The sequence below is a fragment of the Hyla sarda genome, chromosome 9 (genome assembly GCF_029499605.1).
Source record: "Hyla sarda isolate aHylSar1 chromosome 9, aHylSar1.hap1, whole genome shotgun sequence".
NCBI classification, from domain to species: domain Eukaryota; kingdom Metazoa; phylum Chordata; class Amphibia; order Anura; family Hylidae; genus Hyla; species Hyla sarda.
In genome coordinates, this window is record NC_079197.1 from 17,044,218 (window position 1) to 17,068,485 (window position 24,268).

At 44.8% G+C, this 24,268-nt stretch overlaps 1 protein-coding gene across 3 annotated transcripts in view; it reads left to right on the plus strand.

Moving 5' to 3' along the window:
* Positions 1-24,268, plus strand: part of EEIG1 (estrogen-induced osteoclastogenesis regulator 1) — a 73,030-nt gene that overhangs the window by 16,734 nt on the left and 32,028 nt on the right. The window contains exon 2 of one of the 3 annotated variants that reach the window (XM_056538944.1): positions 4,339-5,100. The exons of 1 other annotated variant lie outside the window; for it this stretch is intronic. In XM_056538944.1, the coding sequence (XP_056394919.1) occupies positions 4,955-5,100 (146 nt within the window). In that variant the 5' untranslated portion in view covers positions 4,339-4,954. Of the gene's footprint in view, positions 1-4,012; positions 5,101-24,268 lie in introns of those variants that run through there. One more of the 3 variants, XM_056538946.1, reaches the window with a different exon arrangement.

Below are 24,268 nucleotides of genomic sequence, written 5' to 3' on the forward strand. Positions count from 1 at the left end.
TGCTTAGAGCTTCACACACCATTGGATAGCTTTTAGGGCAGTGTCTTCCAACCAAAATGCCTCCAGCTGTTGCAAAACTACAACTCCCAGCATGCTCGGACAGCCGAAGGCTGTCCGAGCATGCTGGGAGTTGTAGTTTTGCAACAGCTGGAGGCACCTTGGTTGGGAAACACTGTTATGGTATAAAACCAAGTTGTACCTTTCCCGAAGCTGATGGTGTAGGCCAAACCTATTTATTAGGCCCCGCCTCCTTGACACTTGGCTATCTACTTAAGTGCCACATCCTCGAATGTCTTCTCGCTCACCTTCCAGTTTATCGTTGACTGATTTACAGAGCCATGTATGTGAAGGATGTGCTGGGAGGTGATGGCGCGCGAGGAGATGTGCCAGGCTGTTGCACTTGAGCAGCTCTGTCCCACCTCCTTGACACTTGGCTAAAAACAATAAATAAGCGATTTTTATAGGTTTTGCAACCACCATCAGGGAATAAAAGCAAAGGCTGTGGCTCTTAAAGGGGTACTCTGGAGGAAAAAAACAACTGGTGCAAGTTATACAGATTTGTAAATTAGTGGAATTTACTCCGGTGGAATTTATTTATTTTTTTTTTTTTTAAATCAACTGGTGCCAGAAAGTTAAACAGATTAGTAAATTACTTCTTATTTAATCCTTCCAGTACTTATCAGCTGCTGTATGCTCCAGAGGAAGTTGTGTAGTTTTTTTTCCAGTCTGACCACAGTGCTCTCTGCTGACACCTCTGTCCATGTCAGGAACTGTCCGGAGCAGGAGAGGTTTGTTATGGGGATTTGATCCTACTCTGGACAGTTCCTGACACGGACAGAGGTGGCAGCAGAGAGCTGTGTATGAGTATGGGCAGCCATACCGTAATGCGTATCCCTATCCTTAGAACAATGAGTATTTGTAGCAGAACCCAGTCACCAGAGTAGACCTCTAGACGGCACCCAGGATGGATTTCATTGGTTTCCTTTACATACTTTGCATTATCCAGTTTGCATTTTAGTTGAAAACTCTCCTCTGTTTACAAACTGCTTAATTACTGTAAGAGTTGCAAAACTACAACTCCCAGCATGCCCGGACAGCCAAAGCATTCCCCCTGGGCTCTCAGGGCATGCTGGGAGTTGTAGTTTTGCAACTGCTGGAGGCACACTAGCTCGGACTAGCTGAGCAGATTGTGCTATTCCAGTGTTTCACAACCAGTGTGCCTCCAGCTGTTGCAAAACTGCAACTCCCAGCATGCCCGGACAGCCTTCGGCTGTCCAGGCATGCTGGGAGTTGTAGTTTTGCCACAGCTGGAGGCACACTGGTTGCAAAACACAGCACTATTTCATAAAGTGGCATTTTCCCCTGGGCTCTCAGGGCATGCTGGGAGTTGTAGTTTTGCCACATCTGGAGGCACCCTGTTTGGGAAATACTGTACCAGAGCATTATGATGTGTTATAGCCTCCGGTTCTCTATAGGGTAACCTGATATAAGAAAATAAGATTGTAAACTCCGCTGCCCATTTGAAGGTTGGAATAAGTTTTTATCAGTATGATAGACAGTAATCGGGTTTGGGAAAGTTAATATTGTACTATAATATAGACATTTCCTTTAAACGCCCATGGAAATTGCAGCAGATTCAGTGCTTTCCTGTACAGAAGGCCACCATAAAACTAAATAAAACCCATTATGTAACTGTGTGTGTGTGTATATGTGTGTGTGTGTGTGTGTGTGTGTGTATATATATATATATATATATATATATATATATATTATTAATATATTTAAAAAATATATATATTTATTATTGTTATTAATAATATATAAAAAATAAATATATATATAATATATAAATATAAATAATTAAAAAAATTTTGTTTGCATTGTGGCCAATGGCTGACATTTCTGTGTGCTTACAGTAGTATAACTCAAGAAGGAATCACAATTATTGAAATATTTTGCGCTATTGTGTCCAGCGAGAAACAGTGTTCATTTCTATGGGAGCTCCGAAAAGACACCAGTACAGCTCTCGGGCATCATCGTCACTCACATAGAAATGAATGGAACGCTTGCAATCTACTGGCAGACGACACGCGCTCCTCACTGAGAGCACCGGGATCCCGTTCTGGAGATTGCAGGGTGAAAAGATGCTGTCTCTGCAGTTATTGCCTGTGTGTCTCTATGAGGAGTCCAAATACAGGAAGTGATGGTAGGACAAGCAGGGATCGGTGCAGGCTCCTGGTTTGTCAATCATCCTGATGTGTGAGCCAGGAGCATGTTATAGAGCCTCAGTGCACACTGTCCTGCTTTTTCTTAGTGTACAGAGCCCTGCTTGTCCTCGGTGTACAGAGCCCTGCTTGTCCTCGGTGTACAGAGCCCTGCTTGTCCTAGGTGTACAGAGCCCTGCTTGTCCTCCAGTGTACGGAGCCCTGCTTGTCCTCGGTGCACAGAGCCCTGCTTGTCCTCGGTGCACAGAGCCCAGCTTGTCCTCGGTGCACAGAGCCCTGCTTGTCCTCCAGTGTACGGAGCCCTGCTTGTCCTCCAGTGTACGGAGCCCTGCTTGTCCTCCAGTGTACGGAGCCCTGCTTGTCCTCCAGTGTACGGAGCCCTGCTTGTCCTCCAGTGTACAGAGCCCTGCTTGTCCTCCAGTGTACAGAGCCCTGCTTGTCCTCCAGTGTACAGAGCCCCGCTTGTCCTCAGTGTACAGAGCCCCGCTTGTCCTCCAGTGTACAGAGCCCCGCTTGTCCTCAGTGTACAGAGCCCCGCTTGTCCTCAGTGTACAGAGCCCCGCTTGTCCTCAGTGTACAGAGCCCCGCTTGTCCTCAGTGTACAGAGCCCCGCTTGTCCTCAGTGTACAGAGCCCCGCTTGTCCTCAGTGTACAGAGCCCCGCTTGTCCTCAGTGTACAGAGCCCCGCTTGTCCTCAGTGTACAGAGCCCCGCCTGTCCTCAGTGTACAGAGCCCCGCCTGTCCTCAGTGTACAGAGCCCCGCTTGTCCTCAGTGTACAGAGCCCCGCTTGTCCTCAGTGTACAGAGCCCCGCTTGTCCTCAGTGTACAGAGCCCCGCTTGTCCTCAGTGTACAGAGCCCCGCTTGTCCTCAGGGTACAGAGCCCCGCTTGTCCTCAGGGTACAGAGCCCCGCTTGTCCTCAGGGTACAGAGCCCCGCTTGTCCTCAGGGTACAGAGCCCCGCTTGTCCTCAGGGTACAGAGCCCCGCTTGTCCTCAGGGTACAGAGCCCCGCTTGTCCTCAGGGTACAGAGCCCCGCTTGTCCTCAGGGTACAGAGCCCCGCTTGTCCTCAGGGTACAGAGCCCCGCTTGTCCTCAGGGTACAGAGCCCCGCTTGTCCTCAGGGTACAGAGCCCCGCTTGTCCTCAGGGTACAGAGCCCCGCTTGTCCTCAGGGTACAGAGCCCCGCTTGTCCTCAGGGTACAGAGCCCCGCTTGTCCTCAGGGTACAGAGCCCCGCTTGTCCTCAGGGTACAGAGCCCCGCTTGTCCTCAGGGTACAGAGCCCCGCTTGTCCTCAGGGTACAGAGCCCCGCTTGTCCTCAGGGTACAGAGCCCCGCTTGTCCTCAGGGTACAGAGCCCCGCTTGTCCTCAGGGTACAGAGCCCCGCTTGTCCTCAGGGTACAGAGCCCCGCTTGTCCTCAGGGTACAGAGCCCCGCTTGTCCTCAGGGTACAGAGCCCCGCTTGTCCTCAGGGTACAGAGCCCCGCTTGTCCTCAGGGTACAGAGCCCCGCTTGTCCTCAGGGTACAGAGCCCCGCTTGTCCTCAGGGTACAGAGCCCCGCTTGTCCTCAGGGTACAGAGCCCCGCTTGTCCTCAGTGTACAGAGACCCGCTTGTCCTCAGTGTACAGAGACCCGCTTGTCCTCAGTGTACAGAGACCCGCTTGTCCTCAGTGTACAGAGACCCGCTTGTCCACCCTCACTTCCTGTATTTGGACTCCTCATAGAGACAGATGGTTAATAGCTGCAGGGACAAAATTATACACATTTTTTAACCAATGTATATTACAAATATACTTATTATTGTATTATCTACATTATATAAAACGTTTTTTGTTGACGACAGGTACACGTTAAAGGTTGGAATATTTACCAAGAACACTAAGTGGCCTAAAGATTGCAGAGTTCTTACTTATATTAATTCAGTCTAAACGCTTCGGTATAGGTCACCGCCATATAAGTATCATGTCATAGATAATGGTATAGATTGTATAGAGTCCTGTCCTAAGACGTGGTCCTGATTTCAGCTCCGGAGGCTGACGTCTCTGTTTCCAGCAGATTGTTGTTGTTCCCGGCTCTTGCTCAGACAGTGATGTGTTTGTTTTTTGTTGCAGCGCTGCCGATGATGAGGGTGATGATGTGCCTATGAGAAGAAGACGAAGAAGGCTTCTGGATAGAGACAAGCCGCCCTCCTCCCCCTCCACCTCCCAGTGAGCCGGTAGAGGAGGAGTCTGCGGAGCCCAGTGTTGAGTTCAGATTCCTACTGATCACTGGCTGAACCTCCACAGCCTCAGGAGGAGCAGGATCAGCAGCGCTCTCCCGAATACACCAGATCGCACGCTCTGCTGGAGATAAGTAACGTCAGGAAGAAACCTTGTCCCCTCCTTAAGTCAAGGGAGAGAGCGAGAGTTAAAGGGACCTCATCTCTGCTGGTTTGGAGTTTGAGGGTCCAGTCCTTCTACCCCTGGAGATGCTCCAAAGATCATTCCTCTTCTCAGTCTGTTCTTGGGGCATCCATTCCCGAAGAAGGGCCAGACACCCCGATCACAGATACATAGACGGGCGATAAAAGACTTCGAAGCTGCAGACTTTTTGCCTTTGCTTTAAAACAAGGGCGAAAATTCCTCCCGACCCCCCCCCCCCCCCCTCCTCCTTCCCAACTCTGCAAGTCCCATCTGCTTTCTCTTAACCTAACGCTTGGAGAAATATCCTGGTCTCGGTGAGTCCCTCATGGCTTTCCTGACCAAGAAGAAAAAATTTAAGTTCCAGACGGTCTTTACCCTGGAAGAGCTGACGGCCGTCCCCTTTGTGAATGGGGTCCTCTTCTGTAAGGTCCGGCTGCTGGACGGAGGGGACTTTGTCAGCTTGTCGAGCAGGTAGGTGCAGGGGTAGTGAGCGGTCAAGGCTGTGAACATTGCCTGAGTGTCTTTTGGTTGAACATTTCTGTCTGAATAGCTGAACTGTTTACCCCCAGCAACATGTCAATACCCCCAATTGTGTCTTTTGTTAGGTATATACTTAGCATTCTTCTAGGGCCACTTCTGTTTGCAATTGAAAGTAAGATGGGCCTGGTTTGTTGGGCTGTAAATACAGGTTATATTGTCCTTTTTAATGGGCCGTAGAATTCCTGATAGAGCTTTAGTGGTGCAAATGGTGAACAAATTACTAATGATGCACATGAAGGAGGAATATAGGAATTGTTACACAAGGGGTTAAGTGCATGCAAAGGACAACATGGGAAAGGGTAAATGAGCTGCCATACAAAGGGGTTAAGTGTATATAAGGTGCAACACGTGGGTGAGGGTATATGAGCTGCCACAATTAGGGTGATGATATAAGCTGTCATATCAAGGGTTAAGTGCATATGAAGAGCAATACATTTGGTTAAGGGTTATTGAGCTGTCAAACAAGGGGTAAGGGTATATGAGCCATATTACAATCAGTAAGAGTATATAAGCTGTCATACAGGGCTGTCCGGGCATGCTGGAAGTTGTAGTTTTGCAACATCTGGAGGTCCGCAGGTTGAAGACCACTGGTATATAAGATGTCATACAGGGGTAATATACAGGGGTAATATTATATAAGATATCCTACAGGGGTAATAGTATATAAGATATCATACAGGGGTAATATACAGGGTTACTATACTGGGGTAATAGTATATAAGATATCATACAGGAGTAATATACAGGTGTAATAGTATATAAGATATCATACAGGGGTAATATACAGGTGTAATAGTATATAAGATATCATACAGGGGTAATAGTATATAAGATATCATACAGGGGGTAATATACAGGGGTAAAAGTATATAAGATACAGGGTTAATATACAGGGGTAATAGTATATAAGATATCATACAACGGTAATATACAGGGGTAATAGTATATAAGATATACAGGGGTAATATACAGGGGTAATAGTATATAAGATATCATACAGGGGTAATATACAGGGGGTAATATACAAGGGTAATATACAGGGGTAATAGTATATAAGATATCATACAGGGGTAATATACAGGGGTAATATACAAGGGTAATATACAGGGGTAATAGTATATAAGATATCATACAGGGGTAATATACAGGGGTAATAGTATATAAGATATCATACAGGTGTAATAGTATATAAGATATCATACAGGGGTAATATACAGGGGTAATAGTATATAAGATATCATACAAGGGTAATATACAGGGGTAATAGTATATAAGATATCATACAGGGGTAATATACAGGTGTAATAGTATATAAGATATCATACAGGTGTAATAGTATATAAGATATCATACAGGGGTAATAGTATATAAGATATCATACAGGGGTAATATACAGGGGTAATATACAGGTGTAATAGTATATAAGATATCATACAGGGGTAATAGTATATAAGATATCATACAGGTGTAATAGTATATAAGATATCATACAGGGGTAATATACAGGGGTAATAGTATATAAGATATCATACAGGGGTAATATACAGGGGTAATAGTATATAAGATGTCATACAGGGGTAATAGTATACAAGATGTCATACAGGGGTAATATACAGGGGTAATAGTATATAGGGTGTCATACAGGGGTAATATACAGGGGTAATAGTATATAAGATATACAGGGGTAATATACAGGTGTAATAGTATATAAGATATCATACAGGGGTAATATACAGGGGGTAATATACAAGGGTAATATACAGGGGTAATAGTATATAAGATATCATACAGGGGTAATATACAGGGGTAATAGTATATAAGATATCATACAGGGGTAATATACAGGGGTAATAGTATATAAGATATCATACAGGGTTAATATACAGGGGTAATAGTATATAAGATATCATACAGGTGTAATAGTATATAAGATATCATACAGGGGTAATATACAGGGGTAATAGTATATAAGATATCATACAAGGGTAATATACAGGGGTAATAGTATATAAGATATCATACAGGGGTAATATACAGGTGTAATAGTATATAAGATATCATACAGGTGTAATAGTATATAAGATATCATACAGGGGTAATATACAGGGGTAATAGTATATAAGATATCATACAGGGTTAATATACAGGGGTAATAGTATATAAGATGTCATACAGGGGTAATAGTATACAAGATGTCATACAGGGGTAATATACAGGGGTAATAGTATATAGGGTGTCATACAGGGGTAATATACAGGGGTAATAGTATATAAGATATCATACAGGGGGTAATATACAGGTGTAATAGTATATAAGATATCATACAGGGGTAATATACAGGGGGTAATATACAAGGGTAATATACAGGGGTAATAGTATATAAGATATCATACAGGGGTAATATACAGGTGTAATAGTATATAAGATATCATACAGGGGTAATAGTATATAAGATATCATACAGGGGTAATAGTATATAAGATATCATACAGGGGTAATAGTATATAAGATATCATACAGGGTTAATATACAGGGGTAATAGTATATAAGATATCATACAGGGTTAATATACAGGGGTAATAGTATATAAGATATCATACAGGGTTAATATACAGGGGTAATTGTATATAAGATATCATACAGTGGTAATATACAGGGTTAATATACATGGGTAATAGTATATAAGATATCATACAGGGGGTAATATACAGGGGTAATAGTATATAAGACATCATACATATAAAGTTGATCCCTAAGATGTAGCAGAGCTGAATTTGTCTCTTGCCGTTGTGGCTGCTGTAGGTTTCTTAGGTTGTTATGTGTCTGTGTATTGTGATCAGTGACAAACTCAGATCTGCTTCATCTGCTGTAAGACACATGAAATTATGACATAGAATAGACGATGTCCGCCTCCTTTTACCCCCCCCCCCCTCCATTCTTCATCTCCTCAGCCATTCTTTATACAGCTATACTTTTTATTATCTCTGTTTCTGGGAAAGTTGGGTGACAACCTGACAAGTCCTGAATGACAAGTGTGCCATGGGAGCGCAGGATTCAGCCTCACATAACTAGGCAGATTTGTTATTCAGGAGCCTGGGAAATGTGGGGCGATAACCCCCGGGGGAGCGGTAATGACGGCCTTTTGTTACTTTCGGAAAAGCAGAAAAGAAAGAAACAGATGTAACTGAGAAACGGCTGAATAGACTCTGTAGCCACCTGACGGGAGAGGACGGATCGGGGGCTTGTGGTTACCGGGGAGGGGGTCTTTACTTTACTGCCTTGATTACTGTGTAAAATCATTATTCCGTTTCTACACATTTAGCCGACGGGTTTCTCATTTCCCGGTGATGACGTGCACAATCTACTTCTTTGGTTATAACTGTCTCGGTAAAGCTGTACATTTCCATACAGGATTGCGTAGGTTTCCATGACGCGGCACTTCACAGGTAGGAGCCGCACACGTGTACGCCGGGCCGGGCGCTGCTTATGTTTGTACAGGTGAGGCTGGTACCTGCTGGTCCCAACCTGCCCTTTACACTTCTTACATAATCCCTCCCTGCGCTCGGCTCTGGGTAGACTGCGCCAAACGCTTCGCCACAAATGAAAGAGTCTGAAGGCTTCTAGTAGGTTTTACTTCTTTACCATCGAGTCCCATGTGCATGCTGGGACTTGTAGTGCACAGATACAACCTTGCTGGCAACCACAAGCTCCTATGGGGCCGTAACAAATCCACAGGCGATCCGCAGATAAATCTTCACCATTTTGTGCGCATTTTGATGTGTAAGAATGGTTTAAAAATATGCAATGTTAGAGGGGTTATCCAAGGAAAAACTTTATAATGTGTATGTATGTGTGTGTATGTATATATATATATATATATATATATATATATATATATCTCAACTGGCTCCAAAAAGTTAAACAGATTTGTAAATTACTTCTATTTAAAAATCTTAATCCTTCCAGTACTTATCAGCTCCTGTATGCTCCACAGGCAGTTCTTTTCTTCTTGAATTTCCTTTCTGTCTGACCACAGTGCTCTCTACTGACATCTCTTTCCATTTTAGGAACTGTCCAGAGCAGGATAGGTTTGCTATGGGGATTTGCTCCTGCTCTGGACAGTTCCTAAAATGGACAGAGGTGTCAGCAGAGAGCACTGTGGTCAGGCAGAAAGGAAATTCAAAAAGAAAAGAACTTCCTGTGGAGCATACAGCAGCTGATACGTACTGGAAGGATTAAGATTTTTAAATAGAAGTCATTTACAAATCTGTTTTAACGTTCTAGTCTCTAGTCCAGTGTTTCCCAACCAGGGTGCCTCCAGCTGTTGCAAAACTACAACTCCCAGCATGCCTTGAGAGCACAGGGGAATTCTGCTTTATGAAGTAGTGCAGTATTTTGCAACCAGTGCACCTCCAGCTGTTGCAAAACTACAACTCCCAGCGAGCCCGGACAGCCAACGGCTGTCTGGGCATGCTGGGAGTTGTAGTTTTGCAACAGCTGGAGGCACCCTAGTTGGGAAACACTGCACTTCATAAAGCAGCATTCCCCTTTGCTCTCAGGGCATGCTGCTATGTCCAGCAAGGAGGCATATGGGGCATCAGGACCCCCCCCCCCCCCCGGTGTTATACGGCCCCCCATAGCTCTGTCACTATTCTGCTACATAATTGGGAAGATTAACATGTAAATGTCGCTTCATCTGCAAAGCCGCATCTCTCTCTCTCCCATATTCCTTACTCATCTCATGTACATTGTGGTCTGTCTGCCTACACCATATACCCTGTAGACCAGATTGCACTATTCCAATGCTTCCCAACCAGGGTGCCTCCAGCTGTTTCAAAACTGCAACTCCCAACATGCCCGGACAGTCAAAGGCTGTCAGAGCATGCTGGGCATTGTAGTTTTTTCCCTGGTTGCTATATAAAATAGTGCAGTGTTTTGCAACCAGGGTGCTTCCAGCTGTTGCAAAACTACAACTCCCAGCATGCCTGGACAGCGGTTGCATGCCCAGACTGCATTATTTTATAAAGCAACCAGTGCAAAACTACAACTTCCAGCATGCCCTGAGAGCCCAGGGAAACGCTGATTTATTAAATAGTGCAGTGTTTCCCAACCAGAGCGCCTCCAGCTGTTGCAAAACTACAACTCCCAGCATGTCCGGACTGCCAAAGGCTGTCCGGGCATGCTGGGATTTGTAGTTTTGCACTGGTTGCTTTATATAATAGTGCAGTGTTTTAGAACCAGGGTGCCTCCAGCTGTTGCAAAACTGCAACTCCCAGCATGCTAGGAGTTGTAGTTTTACAACAGCTGGAGGTACACTGGTTGGAAATAGCTCAAGAGATAGTACTATTCCAGTGTTTCCCAACCAGGGTGCCTCTGCACGACTCTCAAGGCATGCTGGGAGTTGTAGTTTTTTACCGAAACACCGGTAAAGACAGATGACTTTCTCATGTGCTTCACTGTGGAATCTGACCTGCAAGTTAGTGACTCTTGTCCGTGTTGTGTTTCCTGAATGATTGATAGACCTGTCACTTTACCTTCCAGATAATTCTTTATCCATGCAAACATTCTAAAATAAAAAAAACACGCCATACCATACGCCGCGTGGAACCGCTGTCGTCCAAATGATCCGATTTTGCCATTTCTGACTATCTATAATTTATTAGGATCCAGAATAAGACATCAGCTTCCTTTTTAGCCGAGACGTTTCACGCACCGTTTAGTTCTGTGCCACAACTAATAACTTGTCTGGGGACGTCCCAGCAGTGTAGGAGTTAAATGTTTTATGCAATCTTAAATTTTTTTTTACAAAATTAAAAAACTTTCCTCCAGAAACAGTGCCACTCTAGTCCTCAGCTTGTGCACGGTATTGCATCTCTTCCATTGATGTAAATGGAGCAGAGTTTTATCCAATATAAAAAATAAAATAAAAACATAGCTGCTTTCTTTCAGAAACAGCGCCACTCTGGTCCTCAGGTTGTGCGCGGTATTGCAGCCTAAATGAATAGAGCTGATTTTTATCCACTATTAGATAATAAAAACATGGCATCTTTCTTCCAGAAACGGCGCCACTCCGGTCCTCAGGCTGTGCGCCGTATTGCAGTTCAGCTCTGTCATAGTGAATGGAGCTGAGTTGTAATACCACACACGACCTGAGGGCAGGTGTGGCGCTGTTTGTGAAGGAAAGCATCTATGCTTGAATCTCTTCTCCAGTCATCCTTCGTTCACACCTGCAGGGTTGAGCCAGACGCGGATGTGAGGTGAAGCTGCACACGTTGCGTTGCAAATAGCGATATCAGGTTACTTCTATAGAACGTAGATAAAGCTTTGGGGAGTGGATTGTGGGTAAGATAAGCCGCAGCCGTTGTTTCATGGGAAATTCCATACTGCGTTTGACGTGGAATATTGAAGGAATTTCCGGGAAAGTTTCTTAACCCCATGAGATGTGCAGGCGCAAATCACATGGTATTGGCGGCCGTTCTCCAACATACAGATGTAGCAGAGATAAGTCGCTGTTCACATCTAGTTTTTTTGGCTACTGTCAGGATTATCCTTTTAATTATGACTCCAACAGAAGAAGTCACGTAGGTCATAAGTCTTTTGTAGTGTGTCCCAACCTAAGGCTCTCCAGCTGTTGTAAAACTACAACTCCCTGCATGCCCTATGAGCCCAGGGGAATGCTGATTTACTAAATAGTGCAGTGTTTACCAACCAGTGTGCCTCCAGCTGTTGCAAAACTACAACTCCCAGCTGTTGGCTGTCCAGGCATGCAGGGGGTTGTAGTTTTGCAACAGCTGGAGGCACACTGGTTGGGACTAGCTCAGCAGATTGCACTATTCCAGTGTTTGACAACCAGTGTGCCTCCAGCTGTTGCAAAACCACAACTCCCGGCTGTTGGCTGACCAGGCATGCTTGGAGTTGTAGTTTTGCAACAGCTGAAGGCACACTGTTTAGGAAACACTGCACTATTTCATAAAGCAACCAGCCAGCACCTGTACAGGCATGCTGAAGGGTTTCGTTTTGCAACAGCTGTAGGCACCCCAGTTGGAAAACACTACATTATTCCATAAAGCAGTGTTCTGCTGGGCTCTCAGGGCGTGCTGGAAGTTGTAGTTTTGCAACAGCTGGAGGCACACTGGTTGGGAAACACTGGGATAGTGCAATCTGCTTAGCTATTCCTTACAGTATAGACTTGCAGACAGTGCGGTGCATATGTTAAATGCATTGAATTGAACCTTATATCTAAAGGACATACACCGCGTCCGTGGGGCCTACGGATACATTTGGCGCGGGCGCTGACAGACCCAGAGTTTGCCAGGATATGATTCGTCCGTTTAGGTATCTTATCACCCTGCATAATCAAAATGATTACGTGACAAACTCTGTTCTGCTGCATCTACGTGTTGAGTAAACAAGAAGAGGGACTATGATCCCGGACAGCAGGATGGCCGCTCCTCTTTACGCCTTTGCCCCTTTGATCTGCTCCATCATTATTCTCTCTTCCCACCTTATCATTTGCTAAGTTGGAAAGGATTTGACATCTGGTGGCGCTGAGCGGTTGTGTCTGCCGGCACGGTGAGGAGATCAGCGGTGTAGGCCGGGGCCTGTCTGCCATAGTGCCCCACATCTCTCATACATCTAGATGACATCAGTCCGCCATGTCAGCATCTGTCTTTATAGCCTCTGGGAGATGTGCAGAAGTGATGCTAATGTGAACATCCCGACCCCCGCCGTGTGTGAACGAGGCCCCGATCTGGTAGGATGGAAAAAATGTAGAGGGCTCAGATGCTGCACATCACATAAGGTGACGTCATACAATGTGACATTATGTGATCAATCATTAGTGTCACCCTTGTCTCTGCTGTGTCAGTCATTTTTGTCCCCTCATCTCTTCTTGTGTCACATTCATTATTGTCCCCTCTTCTCTCTCTGTGTCACAGTCATTAGTGTCCCCTCATCTCTCCCTGTGTCACAGTCATTAGTGTCCCCTCATCTCTCCCTGTGTCACAGTCATTAGTGTCCCCTCATCTCTCCCTGTATTACAGTCATTAGTGTCCCCTCATCTCTCCCTGTGTCACAGTCATTAGTGTCCCCTCATCTCTCCCTGTGTCACAGTCATTAGTGTCCCCTCATCTCTCCCTGTGTTAGTCATTAGTGTATCCTCCTCTCTCTCCCAGTGTCACAGTCATTAGTGTCCCCTCATCTCTCCCTGTGTCACAGTCATTAGTGTCCCCTCATCTCTCCCTGTGTTAGTCATTAGTGTATCCTCCTCTCTCTCCCAGTGTCACAGTCATTAGTGTCCCCTTATTTCTTCCCGTGTTACAGTCATTAGTGCCCCCCTCATCTCCCCCTGTGACAGTCATTAGTGTCCCCTTATTTCTTCCCGTGTTAGTCATTAGTGTGCCCTCATCTCTCCCTGTGTCACAGTCATTACTGTCCCCACATCCCCCCCCCCAGTTTGTTACATTAATAACTGTCTTCTTATCTCCTTCCTGTGTGTCACATTAATTTCTGTGACCTCATCTCCCTCCTGTGTGTCACAGTTATAACTGTCCCCTCATCTCCCCCCTGTGTATCATTTATTAATGTCCCCTCATCAGGGGGCTGTGAATGCCCCCAGCACTTTATTTGTATATATGGATTTTGGGGCATAACTGAGGAACGGGCCACATAGAAAAAAAAGAGAAACCTTGTTGGTATCAGAGTCACCCGCACTATTTGGTGTATTCATCTTTTATTACAATAAAGTTATATTGAAGGCGAATCCCTGCTGACCCGTGCCTTCAGTATTACTTTATTTAGTGAAGGAATAACTTTATATATAGGATATCCTGTCGATATCCATCATTATAGGAATATTGCTGTATGGCCGATCCCTGGTTAAACATGGAGCAGGTGATCTGGAGAGGTGACCTCTGTGCAGAATGCAGGTAGGTGGCAGGGTGACAGCGCGTTGCTAGCACCAGTGTGTACTGTGTACAAGGCAACCACATAGAAGAAGCACAATAGGTTCCGTGCTCCGGATGCCTGACGTTCCTGTTGCTCACCTTGAATAGTTTGGGTTTGTTTTCAAGAACGTTCAGGTCCTTGGAGGTTGAAACTGGAGACCTCCCTACTGTAAACCTAGATGCTCCCTGCATTTCAGTGAAGGGCGTAGCAGGTAAAGCGCGTCCCGCCTGACTGTTAAAGCCGTATATCGGTATATTTAGAGCCAACAGAGAACTCCGAGTGTTTAGTGTTATTTTTATGCTGATCCCGGATGATTCAGGCAGGTGTTTGGTATTGTCCGTATACGTGAATGACAAGCGTTGTGTCACGTAGAAACCTACAATGGTAAACGTCATCCACAGTATTTCACTGATACACAATAGGATCAGCGCTTAGGATTACCATTACGTTTGACATTTGGTTTATGCAGGTTGCCCACGATATTGTCCAGGCCAGTACGGCACGTGCCGAGCCAAAGACAATTACATCTGTCAACCAATAACCACAAGAGCTCGTACGTGCGGCGCATTCTTTGGATGTCAGGTACCGGCGGCCCCTCGGCTATTATTCACCCCACACACTGACGGAACGTTTATTTATTCACCCGTAGCTTCATATATTCCGACCCTCACAGGATACCAATACATCAAGATGACATCAGTATTCATGAATGCCTTCATCTTCTCTTACTGCAGCTTATCAACCCATCATCTGGTTAAAGGGGGCGTCGTGTTTAGAAAATCCATTTTTATATACCTTATAAGGGAACTCTGAGTGAATAGAAGGAGGTGGGGAACTCTGTTCAGGATCCTCATCTATTGACTAGAGTGAGGGTGGTTATGAGGAGGAGCTGTCTCTCTGGAGGAGCTGTCTCTCTGGAGGAGCTGTCACTCTGGAGTACCTGTCCCTTTGCAGGACCTGCCGCTTTGCAGGACCTGCCGCTTTGCAGGACCTGTCTCTCTGGAGGACCTGTCTCTCTGGAGGACCTGTCTCTCTGGAAGACCTGTCTCTCTGGAGGACCTGTCACTTTGCAGGACCTGTCACTCTGCAGGACCTGTCCTGTCCTGCATTACACAGGGACATTGAACACAAAGCTATACATGTTAAGGTCCTTTCCTGGTAAGTTTTATCCTGCAATCCATGTACTAGTTTAGTATCTACTCTGAACTCTCTCTAGAGTATCTATATCCTTCTGGAGATACGGCCTCCAGTACTGCGCACAATACTCCAAGTGAGGCCTCACCAGTGCTCTCTACAGCGGCATGAGCACTTCCCTCTCTACTGGTAATACCTCTCCCTATACATCCACGAGCACTTCTCTCTTTCTACTGCTTATACCTCTTCCTAGACACCCATGAGCACTTCTCTCTCTCTACTGCTAATACCTCTCCCTATACATCCAAGCATTCTGCTAGCGTTTCCTGCTGCTCTATTACATTGTCTTCCTACCTTTTAAGTCTTCTGAAATAATTTCTCCTATATCCCTCTCCTCAGATACTGAGGTCAGGACTGTGTCAAATAATCTATATTCTGCCTGAGGGTTTTTACGCCCCAGGTGCATTATTTTGCACTTATCCAAATAAAATTTCAGTTGCCAGAGTTCTGATCATTCTTCTAGTTTGCCTAAATCCTTTTCCATTTGGCGGATCCCTCCAGGAACATCAACCCTGTTACATATCTTTGTGTCATCAGCAAAAAGACCAACACCGAACCATCGAGACCTTCTGTAATATCACTCGATGGTATATACCCGTCACCCCTCTTTGGTGTCCATGGTATATACCCGTCACCCCTCTTTGGTGTCCATGGTATATACCCGTCACTCCTCTTTGGTGTCCATGGTATATACCCGTCATTCCTCTTTGGTGTCCATGGTATATACCCGTCACCCCTCTTTGGTGTCCATGGTATATACCAGTCACCCCTCTTTGGTGTCCATGGTATATACCCGTCATTCCTCTTTGGTGTCCATGGTATATACCCGTCACCCCTCTTTGGTGTCCATGGTATATACCAGTCACCCCTCTTTGGTGTCCATGGTATATACCCGTCATCCCTTTTTTGGTGTCCATGGTATATACCCATCATCCCTCTTTGGTGTCCATGATATATACCCGTCACCCCTCTTTGGTGTCCATGGTATATACCAGTCACCCCTCTCTGGTGTCCATGGTATATACCCATCATCCCTCTCTGGTGTCCATGGTATATACCTGTCATCCCTCTCTGGTGTCCATGGTATATACCTGTCATCCCTCTCTGTTGTCCATGGTATATACCCATCATCCCTCTTTGGCGTCCATGGTATATACCCATCACCCCTCTTTGGTGTCCATGGTATATACCCGTCATCCCTCTCTGGTGTCCATGGTATATACCCGTCATCCCTCTCTGGTGTCCATGGTATATACCCGTCATCCCTCTCTGGTGTCCATGGTATATACCCGTCATCCCTCTCTGGTGTCCATGGTATATACCTGTCATCCCTCTCTGATGTCCATGGTATATACCCTTCATCCCATGATCAGATGTATTTCTGGCGGTTTACACCATAATCCCCCCGTGTTGTTTTATCTCCTATGTATCCTGTACGTTATTATAAAACTATCATAACCCGCTGAGAAATCATCCATAACATCTCTCTGTCCCTATGTCCTTCCTCCCTCAGATCCTGTTGTTTAGGAAGTAACTAGTTTATCATATAAAATCCTTCCTGCTCCGCTGCCCCTGGTCCCAGGCCCTGCAGGCAGCGCTTATCTGGGGAATGCACGGCCCCTATCTGGAGGACTTTCTCTTTAACTGCTTACACTCCAGTCTCCTGCACAGGTTATAGATCAACCATGGTTCTCTGACGGGCCAGGATGGAGAAACATTGAAGTTTTTAGATTTTTGATAACCCGCTCATGGTATAGGCCTGACTGCAGTGTTTGTGACATACAAGGGCGGCACTGGGCAACCTGGCATCACCAGACCTGCTGGTTATCACCTGGTGGCGTCTTCTTGGATCACAGCCTAAAACAGCCTATTCAGAGGATCTCTTTCCAATGTCCGCCTTATCCCAAACACTTGTGAGTGTAGGAGTAACATTGTGGTTAAAGTCTGGCTTCCTATCCTGGATAAAGAACGCCCTGAAGCCGCACAATAGTAATAATCCTGATAGCCCCAAGCCATTCTGCCCTTCATAGCAAGGATGTGGTTAAGTGCATTACCGAACATGGTATAGACTGGTGTTTCCCAACCAGGGTGCCTCCAGCTGTTGCAAAACTACAACTCCCAGCATGCCCGGACAGCCGTTGGCTGTCCGGGCATGCTGGGAGTTGTAGTTTTGCAATGGCTGCAGGTACACTGGTTGGGAAACAATGCTATAGAGCAATATTCCCCAATCTTTGGCTGTCCGGGCATGCTGGGAGTTGTAGTTTTGCAACAGCTGGAGGCACCCTTGTTGGGAAACACTGGTCTAGAGACTGGAACTAAAAGCCTCATAGCTCCCAGCATACCCAGACAGCTGTACGCTGCCCGAAATGTACCAGAGGGACTTCCAGTGCGTTTCCTGATCACGTTACTCTCGGGCTACGGGATGGGAGATGAGGTATAAATATAAGGATGGATATATACGGTCGGGATATGAGGACAGGATATGAGAACGAGATAATACGACGAGTTATGAGATCAGAATATACGGTCGCGATGTGAGAACAAGATAATATGATGAGATATGAGGTCAGGATATAAGGATGAGATAGTAGGACATAATATGAGGTCAGGATATAAGGACGGAATAGGAGGCCAGGATAGTAGAACATGATATGAGGTTGGGATAGGAGGACGGGATATGAGGTCAGGATATGGGGACAAGAGCATCATTGTTGCAGATATAAGGTCAGGATAGCAGATCGGGATATGAGGACATGAGATGAGGACGGGATAGGAGGTCAGGAGTTGAGGGCAAGATATGAGGTCAGGATAGGAGGACAGGATATAAAGACAAGATCATTACTGTTGCCGTTCCTCTCCCATCAAGGTTGAGGTAGGAAGACTAAGGTTTAAGTCATGTACTCAGCTAGTACTCAGCTAGTATTTGAATAAAGCTTTACAACCCCTAATGAAGTATATGGGACATGTGTGGTAATTGTATGAATATTATAGCAGAGCTGTCACCGCTCCCGTCGCCTCAGATGTTCCTCCAAGCCTACATTAATGCATTAGAGCTGTAAATAGCTTTTATATGTCCCTCGCCGTCTTCATTCTTGTGACACAACTGAGCCGCAAAGCGTTTGAAGTCGCTCGGGAAAAGTTTCTTGTTCAGAGTTTCAAAGTAAATTTAGGTTCTCATGAATTTTCGAGAGAAATAACGGCTGTAAGAAACTTAGGATGCCCGCGCCGTCACCCCGGCCATTGTTATGTATACATTACAACGGGAGGTGAAGGGTGGTTAGAGGGTGTTACATCACTGACGGAGCAAAACACACACAGGGCACATGTAATGATAGGATGGCCGTGCCAAAGAACAACCCTCATCTGTTCTAAGGAAAACCTAAAATGAGACGGGCGACCTATTCATAGACCAGATGCACTAGGAGAAAGCAAATTTAAAGGGCAACTCTACTTTCCACATCAGGTCTCCAAACTGCGGACCTGCAGATGTGTCAAAACTACAACTCCCAGTATGTGGGGATAGCCATTGGCTAGCTGGAGGCACCTGGTTGGTTGCAAAACACTGTACTTAATATTGAGCTTGGGGACAAGATATGAGATCGGGATATGAGGTTGGGATATGAAATCAGGATGATAGGACGAGATATGAGGACGGGATATGAGGTCGGGATAATAGGACAAGATATAAGTCTGCAATATGAGAATGGGCTATGAGGTTGGATATGAAGACAAGATGTAGGATGGGATAGGAGAACGAGATATGAGGTTGGCAAAATAGGACAAGATGAGGATGAGATATAAGGTTGGGATATGAGGTTGGGATATGAAGACAAGATAAGAGATAGGATAGGAGGATGAGATATGAGGTCAGCATAATAGGACGAGATATGAGGATGAGATATAAGGTCGGGATATGAGTACAGGATATGAGGTCGGCATAATGGGACAAGATAAAAGGACTGGATATTAGGATAAGATATGAGGTCAGGATAGGAGGACAAGATATGAGGTTGGAATATGAGAATGTGAAATGGAATGGGCGACCTATTCATAGACCAGATCCACTAAGAGGAGGCAAATTTAAAGGGCAAATCCACGTTCGACAACAGATCTCCAAACTGCCGACCTGCAGATATTGCAACATCTGGAGGACCTTATTTGGTGACCACTGTCTTACAGAACCGTAAAGACAGCAGTGAGTCTATTCTGGAAAGTCTCATGGACAGGTACTAAAGGAGATCTTTGTTACTTTAGGGGGCATCAGAGCCCACATTTAACAGGAGCCCCTTTGTCTTCATCAAGCAAGGAGAAGCTCGGGCGGGCCGGATCTGTTCTCATACATGGGAAAGGTACGGCTGGTGAATAGCAAGTGCGAAAAACCATTCATGTCGTGTCTGCAACCATAACAGTAAGGATAGTGACTGAACAAACAGGCATGGGCCCAGCACAGAGAGAAGGGGTGGGCGAGCCATTTCCCCCCCTGCAAGAGAAAGCAATAACAACAACGTTATGTTCGCTAAATTCTTCCATTGTGTCCAAAATATCCACTGAAATCTGATGCCGTCCACTGAGGCGTGGGGGGGTTTATAGGGGAAAATCTGAGACTGAAGGTGGAACAGAACATCTGAATGCAATTACATCAGACCGGGCCCCGCACCTTGTAAACCCGCCGAGCCTTCCCAATTTATTCTTGGGAACACCATCCGAGATAACCATTCCCCAACCCTACCTCCCCTCTTGTAGCGTGGGCTCAGTGCATTGTTATTTGTAAGCTATTTTGGTTCTAGTCGCTCATAAAAAAAAAAAGTTAACCAAACGTCGCGGCTCCCTAACGTCGCGCATTGTCATGGAAACCGAAAAATCAGTTCTGTATCCAAACCCTCCTCCCCTCCTTTAACACCAAACCGAGCGATAAGGTAATGAGTTAAGTCCTGTCCTGTACTATTGTGTTACAGCACTGTAATCCCTAATTCTTGCAATGTAAGAACATCCCTTTGGTTCCCTTTGTGTCCATCTGTCATCTCTTTGTAATTCCGGTTAGGCCCCCCCCCCTCCTGTTCTATCACAGAGGTGCGTCCACCGTCTCATCCATCCGAGGACCATTATGACGTGGGGGGGTATTGGATATAGTCGGCTCGCGAGGTCTCGAGTGACTCTGGTTAAATTCTAGGTCATGTTTTGTGTCTACACTAACGTGTCCCTTTGGCTTATTAATTCCAACCCTGACTTTGCCTTTGGCAGGGACGTTAACCTGTCATTCACTGTGTATGTTATTAGTCTTCTAAACCTATCATCTCCTGTTGCCTCCGCAGTTCCCATTTTCTTACGTAAGCAATAGAACGAGACAAAAGAAGAAGCGGTATCTGTTACGTAAGTTCCTCCCTTCAACCTGAAGCTCTATCCAGCGCCTCTGACGATTCGCCGCTTTTATAAGAAGGTTTTATTCTTTTGCGCAGTAGACCTGTCACGTACACACAGCGGCGGCAAGCTTTTCCGGGACGACCTGTTATTAGCATGCAAGCTCAGAGAGAGCATACTGTTTTCCAAACATTGTGCCTCCAGCTGTTGCAAAACTACGACTCCCAGTATGCCCGGACAGCCGAAGGCTGTCCGGGCATACTGGGAGTCGTAGTTTTGCAACAGTTGGAGGCACACTGTTTGGCAAACAACTGCATGTAGACTTTATACATGTGTTCTGTTCACCTGGTCTGAATTGAACTCAGAGCTAGCATCCTGCCAAGTCTACCGGACAGACATCTGCATTATACACAATTTTCGTCATTTTGCTGCTGTTGCGGGAAGATGGAAGTTTTTACTGCTGTTGCGGGAAGGTTGAATTTCACACAAAAAAATAAATAAATAAATTGGGATGGATCCTTGGAGTTGCAGTTTGCTATTGGCGCATATTAATGTGTAGTGTTGCAACAGCTGGAGGCACACTGTATGGCAAACAACTGCATGTAGACTTCATACGCTTGTTCTGTTCACCTGGTCTGAATTGAACCCAGAGCTAGCATCCTGCCAAGTCTACCGAATAGACATCAGCATTATACACAATTTTCGTCATTTTGCTGCTGTTGCGGGAAGACGGACGTTTATGCTGCTGTTGCGGGAAGGTTGAATTTCACAAAAAAAAAAAATTGGGATGGATCCTCGGAGTTGCAGGTTGCTATTGGCGCATATGAATGTCCATAAATTAGGAGCTCCTCGAAGAAAGAAGGAGCCTACAAAGATATTTGCTCTTCCCCCGTGCCGGAATCCATTTCCTCATTACCCACGTTTACTTTGCATAGGATGTTATTTCTTAGATTAATCTGAAATCATGTGGCTATAAGCCTGTAATACCTACGGTGCTGGGTTATAAGGTACAGGCAGGTGCAGCGGTCCCCTCCTTTACTTCTCCCATTTGCTTCAGTACCAGGCAGCTGACCCACAGGTCTATGGTTACACAGAAGGAATTGTGGCATCCATCTCATTGTCCTTTTATGCATCTCAGGAGGGGAGGAGGGTTCAGCCATTGTTATGCCAGGGTTTGGAGAAATTCCATCCCGGCCGCTCTATAATGTGTCTTTGTTTTCACAAACAAGCAGGAGCAATGAACCCCCCCCCTCCTTGCCAGCTCAGGCGGGTGGCGTGGGGTTGGTAGGGGGGGTTAGTGGACCCTCTGACATAGGCGAGCTCACCCACTGAAATCTGCTGTCGGGGAGGGAGCGTAATGTGGTGATCTATAAGTGGGGCAGATTTCATAGACTATATGGTGTGTGTGTGTGTGTGTGTGTGTGTGTGTATATAATATACATATATATATATATATATATATATATATATATATATATGCGCAAATCAAAAAATGATGCAGTATGTTGTAATAACTTTTTTTATTGGACTAACAGAATTTTATAGATACATGCTTTCGGGATTCCTCCCTTTATCAAGTCCAAAGCAAGCGAAGAATCCTGAAAACATGTCTCTATAAAATTCTGTTAGTCCAATAAAAAAAGTTATTACAACATACTGCAACATTTATACGGCTACTCAAATTTACTATATATATTTATGTGTTAAAAGTTTTTATTTATAAATATATAATTTTTTTAATGAAAAAAAAAATGAATATATATAAAAAAAATGTGTGTGTGTGTGTATATGTGTATGTGTGTATATATATATATATATACATATATATATATATATAATGAGAAATAGAGATGAGCGAACTTACAGTAAATTCGATTCGTCACAAACTTCTCGGCTCGGCAGTTGATGACTTATCCTGCATAAATTAGTTCAGCTTTCAGGTGCTCCCGTGGGCTGGAAAAGGTGGATACAGTCCTAGGAAAGAGTCTCCTAGGACTGTATCCAGCCCACGGGAGCACCTGAAGGCTGAACTCATTTACGCAGGATAAGTCATCAACTGCCGAGCCGAGAAGTTCGTGACGAATCGAATTTACTGTAAGTTCGCTCATCTCTAATGAGAAACAAACAAATATATATACAGTGTGTGTGTGTGTGTGTGTGTGTATAGTAGTTAGGAGTAGCCGTATTAGTCGTATTGTGTGTGTGTGTATATGTATGTATGTATGTGTGTGTATATATATATATATACATATATATATATATATATATATATATAATGTGTGTGTATATATATATATATATATATAATATATATATACATATATATATAAAATAAATAATAAAAATATATATATATTTATTTTATATGGGATAAGCAACTAAAGTTGCTCATAAGTTGTATATATACGGTTAGAGGAGCACTTACTGCTACTGGCATGTTCTATTACTTCGTCACATCGCGTTCACAGACGCACTAGGGGTACTCGGAGATATCTGAGCGCCCCCAGCACATCTTTAAATGCCTCCCCGCAAGTCTGTCCAATGAGATGACGGTATAGAACGGTAGATCCTGCCGCTGTCCCAGCTCCCTCCACACGCGGGCCCTATAGGTAACTGGCAGTTTTGTAGACGCTTGTGCTTTCCCTCTTTGTCTGTACATGTTCATATTATGTATTTGACTCATTTTTTTTCCAATAATTTGTCCATTAGGTGGCACTGCCTTCTTCCCTTCTTCTTCTAATAGCACCATCCTTCTATACAATCCTCTCTTGCGTATATACCATCCTCTATACCAGTGGTCTCCAACCTGCGGACCTCCAGATGTTGCAAAACTACAACTCCCAGCATGCTCGGACAGCCAACGGCTGTCCGGGCATGCTGGGAGTTGTAGTTTTGCAACATCTGGAGGTCCGCAGGTTGGAGACCACTGCTCTATACTATATTCTAGTTCAATATATAGTATGTTTATATAATCCTATCCTGTAAATGGTTTCTTGTAGCAAAAGATAAATATTTTTTTGGCCTGTTTTTTGTTTTACCACAATGTTGGGTAACGGCTGCGATGTATTGTGTGGTGTAAGTGAACGGGATATAGAAAAATTGGATTTTGGGGTCCAACTCTTGCATATGAATGAATGCAATGACAGACATTGCATGAAATAAAGGGGTGCATGCAGGTTGCAAGTGATAGGTGAGATTGCATGTGTGTTCCTATGTCTGTGTTCGCCAACCTGTTGCAAAACTACAACTCCCATCATGCCCAATTTGCAAATTATTACTTTAAAGCAGAGTCCGGCAATCTGCGCTTCTACTCCTGTTGCAAAACAACAACACCCATCATGTGCTGACAGCCTTTAGTCGCCCTATATGTTGCCGGTGGTATCGCGGTGGAGATCTATTAGTGTTTTCTTTATCCTTAAAGGGGTACTCCGGTGAAAACCTTTTTTCTTTTAAATCAACTGGTGGCAGAAAGTTAAACATATTTGTAAATTACTTCTATTAAAAAATCTTAATCCTTCCTGTACTTATTAGCTGCTGAATACTACAGAGGAAATTCTTTTCTTTTTGGAATGCTGTCTGATGACATCACGAGCACAGTTCT